Source organism: Solanum pennellii, chromosome 1, assembly GCF_001406875.1.
Source record: "Solanum pennellii chromosome 1, SPENNV200".
NCBI lineage: Eukaryota > Viridiplantae > Streptophyta > Magnoliopsida > Solanales > Solanaceae > Solanum > Solanum pennellii.
In genome coordinates this window covers 91,099,679-91,111,503 of record NC_028637.1, presented here as the reverse complement: position 1 = coordinate 91,111,503, position 11,825 = coordinate 91,099,679, and the positions used below count along the sequence as shown (strand labels likewise).

Genomic DNA, 11,825 nt, shown 5'->3' with positions numbered 1-11,825 from the left:
CATTTTGTTGTTGTGTTTGGATCTCGAAAAGTGGTTGGAGTACTGTTTTGTAAGATTTGGGTGATAAAAAGCCTAGTAGAAAGGTAACCCACCATTGTTAAACAAGTTTGAAGGAATGGAATGAGTTTGAATTTCATTTTTTTGTGTGAGAAATTTAGAGTCTTTAGACTCTTTGGCAGTAGTCTAAGGAGGTTGCTACAAAATTTAAAGTCATTTGAGGAAGAGGAGGACCGGTTTTGAACAAAATTTGTAATAAAAAATTGCAGTATTTCGGCTCTATAGTTAGAGATGTGTTAATACATTTTCTACAATGCTATACACATCAAAGGGTGTTATGTTGTTTATATGTGTGTAAACACTGTAGAATAATGTGTAAAAAAAATTGATGAAAAAGATATGCATCTTAGACGTTTGGGTCAATTAATTAAGCAACTTGCTATAGCAAAATATGGCACAAGTTGATCAAACCAAAGTCCTAAGTCTATGTACATCTTAGACGTTTGGATCAGTCATTTTTCTTCTGAATAATATCAAATACATCCATATCCGTAACACCACAAAGTCATAAGTCAACTCGTTATCTTTAATTAAAAAAAATAAAACAAGCCAACTCATTATACCGTAAAATTCTCCACAAATGCAATTTTTTTATCACTAAATGTGTAACTAATTAAGCAAAAAAGAAAATGAAGCATTTTAGCCACCCCCATGCTTTAGCACTCTTTGAAGTTCAAGAATCAAATGAGATAATCTGCTCAGGCTGTGAGAATAAACTTTGTGGCACTACAAATTACAAATGCACAAAATCCAATTGTGAATTCACCCTTCACAAATCATGCTTCGAGTTACCAAGAAAAATACAACACGATTCCCATCGCGATCACCCTCTCACTTTGTACCTACTTTACCAGAACGAGACTGCATGTATTTTGGTTGCAATGCTTGTGGTGAAGAACCAAAATCATTTGTCTACGAATGCCTCAAATGCGACTTCACTCTCCATGCTAAATGTGTAACATCTGTAGCTGAAAATATAACTCGTGAGGATCATCAACATTCCCTTGTACTACAATATGAATGGCCATTTCCTATTGAAGGTTTGTGATGGACTTTGCAATGATAGCAATTGGCTTTATTATTGTACTCGCGAGTGTAAATTAGGCACGCATTTACAATGTGCAACGGTTAAAAAGGAAGATGGTTCGAGCTTAGATAAAGAAGAGGAAGAGATGACTAATGAGCAGAAATTGATGATGGCGACTATCAAAGCTCAAGGACAACAGGCAAGGCTTACATTTCAAACTCAAATGGCATATATGAACGCCCAAACTATAAGCAATATGTGGCGTAGCTCTCATCGATAACTTCGGAATACAAAATAAAAACTCTTTTCTCACTTACGGTATGATCTTGGTCATGATGGATTCACTTTGCAAGGGAGAAGAATTGATTATTTTGGAGTTGTTCCTTTAATTTTGTGTATCAGTTTATAATCGTAGTGTCCGAACGCTCTTGTTGTTTTTATTTGTTTTCAGTACTTAATTTGTGTTTTGTATTTCAGTCTCATAAAATAAATATCATGTTTGTTTCGATGTCTGCTGAACCATAATTTACAAGGCAGTATACAAATAAGGGACAATAATATTAATGTGAAAAATTAAGTATGAAGCGTTAACTTATTAGTTAAAAGGAACTCCCTTAGATATTATCGACCGGACGTACTACTACTACTTTCTATCAGCCTAGCTGTAATTACAGCTATGAAATAATTATTTAGCTAAATGTAATGGAATTTCTGTTGAACTTTTTACGGATTAAAAGATGAGTTGGAAACACATTTGTGGTATAATTAACCGCTAGAGATTTAGGAAAAATAATCTAAATACATTACTTATTTTATCTAAATACACAATTTATTTTATCAAATTTTTTAAAATTTTATACCATTTGAAAATTACAAAAATTCATACTCTCTCCTATTCTTGTATATATCACTTTCGACAATGTATCGATTGTATATATCATGAATATATCGGGACGTTCAATGATGTATCCGAAATTAAGACGCGATGTATCAGTACGTTGAGCGATGTATCAAAAACTCGGACGCAATGTATTAGTACGTTGAGCGATGTACCAAAAACTCGGACGCAATGTATTAGAACGTTTTGGGATGTATCCGAATTTCACCAAAATTAAGGAATTTTTTGTAATTTGAAAAAGAGCAGAAATAAATTGTAATTAGCTCTTAGCACTATAAGGTTTATGTAAAATTTCTATGAAAATTACCTTACTCAGTTTTTTTACTCCAAATTACTCATCAAAAGTAAAAAAACAACTCTAGTTTTCAAATATTTTTTTCATTTTGACAACAAAAACTAGTTTTTCAAATTTCCAATAAAACATGACCAAATAACCACCAGTATTCTTAGACCATATATGAACGTTGCTGAAAAAGGTCGCACATAGAGTCCAGTCATTAAGCAACTTGCTATGGCAAGTATGGCACAACTTGATCCAATCTAAGTCCAAAGTCTATTCTTAGCTTCTTTTTTTTTTTTTTTAAATCACCACTCAATGCCCTTAAAATAAATCAAATATATCTAAATCCGTAACACCACAAAGTCACAAGTCAACTCATTATCCCATAAATTTTTTTCCACAAATGTAAATTCCTTGAACCTCAATATTTGACTTTCATGTCACCAACTTGTTAAGATTTCTGTATTTAACATGCAATTTTATATCATTTAGATTATACTCAAAACCTTAGCTTTTATTATTTACTAACGAAATCCCAACGAAATGGGAAGAGGAAAACAGACATGTGAAGGTAAACAACACTTCAGTCATCCACACATGTTGAAACCAATTGTGAATCCAACCGAAACACTTACTTGCAATGCTTGTGAGCAACCAAACATTACTAGTAATTTCTATGGTTGCAACACCTGCCAATATTTCCTCCACAAAAACTGCCTCAACGCTCCGCGTTTCCTCCATCACTCATCTCATCCATCCCACCACTTGACCCTTCTCCCAGCTCCAACTTACTCGAATCGTTCTTTTACTTGCAAGGCTTGTGGCTCTGCTGGCAATGGTTGTAGCTTTAGCTGTGCCTTTTGCGACTTTGATATCCATATGCAATGTGCCCTTTTGCCCCAAACTGTTGTCCTTACCCAGCAACATCATCATGAACTTGAACTCATTTTTGAATCCCCTTATGATGATGACGCCGATGAAAGTACTGTTTTTATTTGTGATGTCTGTCATGACAATGCAGATCTTAATAACTGGTTGTATTATTGTGCTGATTGTGATTTTGGCACACATCTAAAATGTGCCATTTCCAAATCTGTCAGACAACAAGAATCGAAACAGAGGAAAACAGAGAAGGAACCAATCAAGATACAAGAAATTAATCAAAAAGAGGAAACAGAGGTATAACAACAAGTAAAGCAAAAAATCTGAAGCATTTTAGCCACTCCCATCCTTTGGAACTCTGTAAAGTTCAACAATCAAATGAAATAATCTGCTCAGGTTGTGAGGATGAACTTTGTGACACTGCTAATTACAAATGCACAAAATCCAATTGCGAATTCACCCTTCATAAATCATGCTTCGAGTTACCAAAAAAAATACAACACAGTTCCCATCCTAATCACCCTCTCACTTTGTATCCTACTTCACCCGAACGACGACTCTATTTTGGTTGCAATGCTTGTGGTGAAGTACCAAACTCCTTTGTCTACGAATGCCTCGAATGCAACTTCAGTCTCCATGCTAAATGTGCTACATCTTTAGCTGAAAATATAACTCGTGAGGATCATCAACATTCCCTTAAACTCCAATATCAATGGCCATTTCCTAGTGAAGATTCTGTGGATATCTATTGCGATGTGTGCGATAGATATTGCAATGATAGCTTATGGCTTTATTACTGTGCCGAGTGTAAACTTGGCACACACTTGAAATGTGTGACAGTAAAAAAGGAAGAAGATTCGAGTCTTGAGACTGAAAAAGAACCTGTACACGAAGAGAATATGACTAATGCAGAGAGATTGATGATGGCATCGATCGAACTTCAAGAACATCAGGCAAGGATGAATTTTCGATCTAATATGGCCCATCAAAATGCACAATTTATGAACAATTTGTTTAGTAATCCTTATCGCTATTACTAAGGGTTTTCTTCTTCGGAAAATAAAATATAAACTACTAGTATTTTCTTATTATATGGTCTTTCCATAGGAGATATTGTCTCTAGTTACAAGCTGAGCTTTGTTGATTATTTTGGGAGTTGTTGCTTTTCCATTCAATATATATCTGTGCTATTTTTCTTGTATTTCAATTTTAATATCAATCAATAAATAAGTTTCTTAGTTTGTTTCAATCGAAACTTTAGTTATACTAGCCCGACATACAAACCTGATTCTTTTTTATGGTCCAAAAACACGTGAACTTTGTAATTTTTTTGAACTTAGGACTTCCTTTGTTATGATAAAAAAAAAGATAAATTTTGATGTAGTATTTCCCGTCTTTTTCATGATGTATTTTTCTCAGTTTTGTTAGGTAATCTGGACATTTATTATTTCCGCTCAGAATATGCATTATGGAGATCATTTTAAGTTCGAATAGAAGACGTCAACACTCCTATATCAGGTCGTGATCACGGTGACTATAGAGTATGTCTCCCTTACTCAGCAGCATCAAGGAATCACTTGAGTCAGTCTCGATGATGACTTTCTTCAAGTTGTAGTTATTCGTTAGGACAAGCCCCGTCATATATGAATCACAGTTCTGTTGTGAGGCACGATGTTGTTACCACACCTAGTCACTAGTCACCCGATGAACTCTCCTACCCACCTCCCCTTATCATCTCTTGCAATACCTTTAAACCCTGTTAACTCTGAATTCGATAAGATGTGCATTAAGAATCTAAATCTAATCTGGATACCAACGTGAATATTAAGATGTGCATTAAGATCTAGATGTATAATCTGAATAAACATATGAATATTAAGATATTGTCTCTAAATCTGAACACTGAATTATTGGAACTATTTGTTTTCAATATCTGAATGTGCATATGAAATTAAACAATATATCAACAAAATATTATAAACGAAAAAAGGCCTAAAATACCTTGAAGTATTGAAAATGGTACAAAATTATCATTCATCCGCCTATTGACTCCAAAATGTCCTTTTCATCCACCTATTGGCTCCAAAATATCCTTCTCATCCACTTTTGGATTCAAAATTGACCACTTCTTTAACTGTTTTAAAATTAAACTCTTTAAATATTTTTTAAAACACTTGGCGTTCAGCTATTAGTTATAATTTAATTTATTAATATAATTTATAAACCAACCCATTACCCACTCATTACTAACTAAATCCCACCCAATTAATAATCCAATTATAATATCAAAATCGTCATAAACACTACTAAAACACGTTGAAATTATAGATTTCTGAAAATGACATAATAATTATTCGAGTCCAAATCAAAACCCCAATTAAATTTAGGTTGAGCCACTTATTTAGGAGAACACTTTCAATAGGATATTCTTTCAAGATTGAATTAGAAATTTATGATTAAAGGTAAAGAATTAATATATCCCGAATTAATTCATGCACTCTTTTTAAATATAATTTTATAAATATTTATGATTTGTTTTAAAACCTTTAATATATTTGTTGAAAAAAAGTTACCTATGAAGTAACATCACATAACTGAGACATAAGAATAATTAAGATGAACATAAGCAGAGTTTTAAGTTTATCGGTAATTAATTTTTATTTAGACATTTGAATGTATGATAATTTACTTCTATAGATATTCTCGCCTCAAATTTTTAAAAACACTCAATTGGCAATAGCTTTTCTGTTGTTGCATTAATAATGTGACGGGTTTATTAATTTGGAGGGGTTTAATTAGTAATGGGTGGGTAGTGGATTGGTTTATAAATTATACTAATAAGTTAAATTATAACAAATAGTTGAAAGTCACATATTTAAAAAAATGTTTAAATAGTTTAAATATAAAACCGTTAAATAAGTGGTCAATTTTGAACGAAAAGGTGGATGACAAGGGTATTTTGGACCCAATAGATGGATGAGAAGGATATTTTGTAACCAATAAGTGGATGGAGGGTAATTTTGTACCATTTCCAATACTTTGAGGGTATTTTAGGTCCTTTTCTGTATTATAAAAACATCATTTTTGCAATATTTTTTTAATATAAAAAAAATAATATTTTGAACATTTTTATTTATCTTTCAAGAATTGAACTTTAAGTTACATCATTAATATGACAACTTTTCTCACTCAAAATTTTTTAGAATCAAATATAATGCAAAGTAAAATAGTTTATATAGAGTAATAATATGATGTTTATGAAAATATTTTATTTTATAACAGATATTTATTATTGTTATCGATCAAATAATTAATATTTTCTTATTTTCTGAAATCATGCTAAATATTATATCATGGAGTGCTTATTAATTCATACATATTGATTAATTTACGAAAGTAAAAGACATATGACGTATTAGAGAAATGAGGGGAAAACGAGAAAAACTATTTAGTGGGAAATAAGTGAAATTGTATGTTAAGAGAAATGGGGGGAAATTAGTAATTAGGGATCTTATTAGTCTTTAAGGAGGTGGGAGTTGGTTGGTGCTTATGTGGCGTCCATATAACACTTAACATAATTCTGTTAATTAGAAGAGTAAGTATGACCCAATACTTTGACGAGAAGGGTCCGTCTATAAAATTACAAAAAGCACTTAATTGCCACTCAAAATCCAAAGGTTTGTTAAGGTAAAATCTAGTCACCTCTGCTTATACTTATCCCTATCCATATTTTTTTATTTTTAATAAATGCTCACTGGTTTGGCAAGCTAGTTGCAATAATCAAAACTTCAAATTTCAGAATAAGATGAATTATTATTAGTCAATAGTCAACGGTATGATAATGAATGATGGGAATGAGAACTTGCAAAGAGAAAAAGTCAAAAATAGTGGATTCTTTTGTAACATAATGCAGTTGACTTCTTAAGTTTCTTTTTTCGTCCTCGCTGGCTTTGAAAAATGCAACGGTGCTCCCCATTTTAATTAGTTTGTAGTTGTGTCAATGTGCTAATTAAACCTTTTCTTTTTATAATAACAATTGGCCAAATTGTAATATTGAAGTAATCAAGAAAAATGAATGCCACTTAGTTGTTGCATGCATTGCCAACTTATTACTACTAATTAAATAGGGTAGCTATAAATACTAAAACCAATTAGCTATAGTTTGGTCATTGAACTTGCTAGCAAGATCTCTATTATATTCATGTCCAGTTGTTGATAAGTGCATCAACAATTGAAAGTTACGAGAAAAAATGGGAAGGGAGAAACGGACATGTCAAGGTAAACAACACTTCAGCCATCCACACATGTTGAAACCCATTGTGAATCCAACTGAAACTCTCACTTGCAATGCTTGTGAGCATCCAAACATTACTAGTAACTTCTATGGTTGCAATACCTGTCAATATTTTCTCCATGAAAACTGCCTCAATGCTCCGCGTTTTCTCAATCATTCATCTCATCCTTCCCATCACTTGACCCTTCTACCAACTCCAACTTACTCGAATCGTTCTTATACTTGCAAGGCTTGTGGCTCTGCTGGCAATGGTTGTAGCTTTAGCTGTGCCTGTTGTGAATTCGACATCCACATGCACTGTGCCCTTTTGCCCCAAACTGTTGTCCTTCCCCAGCACCATCATCATGAACTTGAGCTCATATTCGAATCCCCTTTCTATGATGATGGAAGCACCGTTTTTGTCTGTGATCTTTGTCGCGACAATGTAGATCTTAATAACTCGTTCTATTATTGTGCTGATTGTGACTTTGGTACACATCTCGAATGTGGCATTTCCAAATCTGTCAGCCAAGAACGTCCGAAACTGTTGGGCAACAAACCAAGAGAAAATCCAGTAGTGATCAGGAAAACAGAGGAGGTACCCGTCAAGAACGAAAAAGAAATCAATCAAGAAGAAGAGGCAGAGGAGGAAGAAGAAGAAGCCGAAGAAGCGGAAGAGGAAGAGGAACTCAATTATCCAAGTTCGATTCTTATTGACAAACATCCACATGAGTTGGAGCTCTGCTTTGGTTCTCCTTACGAAGATAAGGATACCCTGTTTGCTTGTGATATCTGTAATATCGTAATGGACTCGGATGAATCATTATACTATTGTGCTGATTGTGATTTCGTGTCGCACTTGCACTGTGCATCTCCTGATGCTGATGTTCTTCCGTCATCACATCCACGTCGAAATCCAAATCCAAATCCAAAATATCAAATTCCAAATGTAAATTCATCAGTGGAGATGATAAATTCAGTTAGTGATGCTCATGAGCGGCTTATAGCAGCTCAAATTGAATCTCAGATTGCAAGAAGAGGAAGACAGGCTATACTGGATTCGATAGACGGACCATCACCAAGACGCTATTACTACTAAATATCCACCTTTTCAATTTTATGTTTAACTTTTTGCAAATCAAATGCCTCTTGTATTTCTATTTTATTTATCCGCATTCATAGGGCCCAATTTGAGGAGATAACCCTACCTAAATATTTTCATATCCAAGGCTTGAATTTAAGACATCGGACATCAACACCATTCACTACACCACATCCTGACGACTCTTGCAATTTTATCGTTCATGTATTGATGGACATTTTTCTCCATCTTCTTTACGGTTTCTATGTCAATCTATTCACAGTTGGTTGATAATTGATATTGTTGAGTAGAATTTACATTTATACTAACATAACAGAAGTTCATAAAATGCACATAAAAAATAATGGAAGAATATCTTGCGCACAAAAATTAAGACTAGAACTAAATGCACTAGCCCTATAATACAAGGGTGAAATTCGATGAAACCATTAAAAGCTAAATGAATAAAGTAGATTAATTCGACGGGCAGTAAAAAAAGAAATTGGTTTTAAGTTTTTTCATTAGTTTGTAACATTAGAAATAATGAATTCAAATGTCTGCACTGGAGATGATAAATTCAGTTAGTGATAATTTTTTTGAATATCAACTTGCTAGTCGAATGGCAACACGATTAGGAGAAGAAATGATGGATTCGGGCAGGCCAACACGAACATACATTTACTTTTGATAATTTGCATATTTCATATTATATACGGTGGCGGCGTACATCGTAAATTTTTTATAAGCAGTGTCACTTTTTAAAATGAGAAAAATAAATAAAATAATGTAATACTCTAATACCATATTAAAATTTTTTTTATACAAATTATAAAATACAATTCAAGTATATTTTTGTATCTTTTCTAAAAAGTAAAAGAAAAATATATTATAATTCTTTTCAATGACTTCTCTTTTTTATGAAATGTATTCAAAATAATTTCACGAGATAAATGTTAAAAACACACCTAAACTATATCTTTTTTTTAAGTTTCATATCTAAACTTGAGTTTCATACCTAAGCTATTACTTTTTTGTTTGAGAAACACACCTCTCTCTTTTATACCACTCTCATCATGGTACTTGTAATAAACTCTCTCTTTTATTTGAAAAAATTTTCCAATCACTCTACATGGATAAAATGTTCAACCATGACAAAAATTAAATAAATTGTTAGTATTAGTTAAAATTAAAAATTAAAAAACTATTATTAAAAAATAATATTTTCTTTATAAAATACAATGTAAAATATTTTTCTTATCCCACGCCATCACTTCCTCTCACCCCCCCAACCCCCACCCTCACCATTTTTTAAAGTTTTTATTTTGTTTAAATTTCTTTTATACTTCATCTCCTCCCACTCCTCAAATACTAATTTAGATATTATTTTATTTTCTTCAAAAAATAATTCTACCCATCTCACTTAACTCTCCGCTTCCAATTTTTTCCCAGTGTTTAGATATGCATATTGAAAAAATATTTTTTACTTGTTGCCATAAGTTTTTTTTTTTTAGTTATTTATGTTATATTCGGTACAGTAGTAGAAATTCTTTTTCTAAAATATATTTATGTGCTTATCTAACACAAAATGAGAAAAACGTAAAAAAATAAAAATTAGGAGCGAAGGATTAAATAGGAAGGGGTAGGTTTTTTATTTATTTTTAAATAAAATAATATCAATTTCTTTCGGGAGGATGAGTGGGTGGATTTTTTTTTGGGGTGGGGGTGGGAGGGAGGATGAAGTATGAAAATTTAAAAAATATTTTATAAATGGTTCTTNTTAATATTAATATTTTATAATTTAATTTTTATCTAGGTAAAATATTTTATTTATGTGGAATTTCATGTGTGAAGGTTTTTTTTTTAAATAAAAGAAAGAATGCATTACAACACCATTGAGGGGTGTTTCTCAAATTAAAAAGTGATAGTTTAGATAAAAAACTCACACTCTCAATTGTTTAGGTATAAAAACTCAAAAAAAATAAATAGTTTAAATTTATTTTTGACACTTATCTCTAAATTCATACTTACAAATATTTATGTATATAAAACATCAAATAATTACTAAACAAAGAATTTTCTGTTTTGTAATCATATATACATGTTCAGTAAATTTTTCTGACTTAGTATCATGTGATCCCTTTTTCCTTTCCTAAATCCGCCACTGAACATATATATGATCAAAATAAAAATTAAGAATCCATAGCAAAAAGTGAAAATATGTTCTTTGAAGATTTTTTTTTTTGGTTTCGAAGAATAAAATAAACTGTATGAAAAAGGGTGTTAAAATGCCTTAAATTAACAAAAATGCCCTCAGTTAAATAATGGTCTAAAATGTGCATAGGAGTTAGGTCCAATTCCAAAAATGTCCCTGTTGTTACTTATTGATAAAAAAATGTTCTTTTCTAAATAAATATATTAGTTATTATTTACATAAATAAAATAAAAAAATATTAGTTGTTATTTTTCTTTGAAGCACTTTTTATTTCTATTAAAAATAGTACTTTTAAAGAACCCCAATCTTGTTTTTTTTATATTAATCTTTTTTTTTCTCATCAATTTCATTGTAGCAATTAATATCGGATAACTACATCTACCTTTTTAACTACTAGGATAGATCAGATATATATCATAGTACCCAACCCATCATGCATTAATTTCATTTGGATAAATATAATTTTATTTTAATAAATATTTATATTTCTTAAATTATTTTTTTTAAAAAATGGAAGTAGGATATATATTTGCTATTAAGAAAAAAAAGTGTTTCCAAAGAATGAAATATTATATTTATTTGAAAAAAAAACATTTTTGAGGGTATTTGTTAACCAAATTATAGATGGCAATGGTCTTTTAACCAAATTATTGACCAAGTGACTTTCATTTTCTTAACCTTTTTCTCTAGATTGTATATGAAATCTGATCACATCCACCTTGAGAAATTAATATGGTAACACCAGAAAGACGACTGATTGAAAGATGAGAATCAAATAAATTATGGGTGTACAAAATCGAACCGAAAATTGAATCAAATCGTAAATTGAGTCAAATCGAAAAAAATCTGACTAGTGGTTTGGTGTTGGAAAAAAAAAACCCGACTACATTTGGGTTGGTTTGGTTTTAACTAAAAAAAACCAACCCGAGACCAAACCCATCCGACATTATATATATAATTTTAAAATTTTATTACTTTGATATATTTTTTAAATATCTCTTATACTTTTTCATAGTTTTTATCTTTTAATATAATTATTTCATGTTTGAAAGTTAGATTTCTTAATGATTTAATAAGATTATAGTCTATACCTGTTGGTAATTATAGTAAAGTTT

The 11,825-nt window shown here is 31.3% G+C and overlaps 2 protein-coding genes and 1 pseudogene across 2 annotated transcripts; all 3 read left to right on the top strand.

The window, feature by feature from the left end:
* Positions 1-686: 686 nt before the first annotated feature.
* On the top strand, positions 687-1,555 carry LOC107031679 (annotated as a pseudogene).
* Positions 1,556-2,774: 1,219 nt separating this feature from the next.
* Positions 2,775-3,591, top strand: LOC114073930. Its single transcript, XM_027912138.1, has one exon. It carries the CDS (start codon positions 2,806-2,808, stop codon positions 3,445-3,447), a length of 642 nt encoding a protein of 213 aa, XP_027767939.1. The 5' UTR covers positions 2,775-2,805; the 3' UTR covers positions 3,448-3,591.
* Positions 3,592-7,314: 3,723 nt separating this feature from the next.
* On the top strand, positions 7,315-8,792 carry LOC107024847. The gene has a single exon (XM_027912136.1). The coding sequence runs from the start codon at positions 7,395-7,397 to the stop codon at positions 8,514-8,516; it is 1,122 nt and encodes a 373-aa protein (XP_027767937.1). The 5' UTR covers positions 7,315-7,394; the 3' UTR covers positions 8,517-8,792.
* Positions 8,793-11,825: the final 3,033 nt, after the last annotated feature.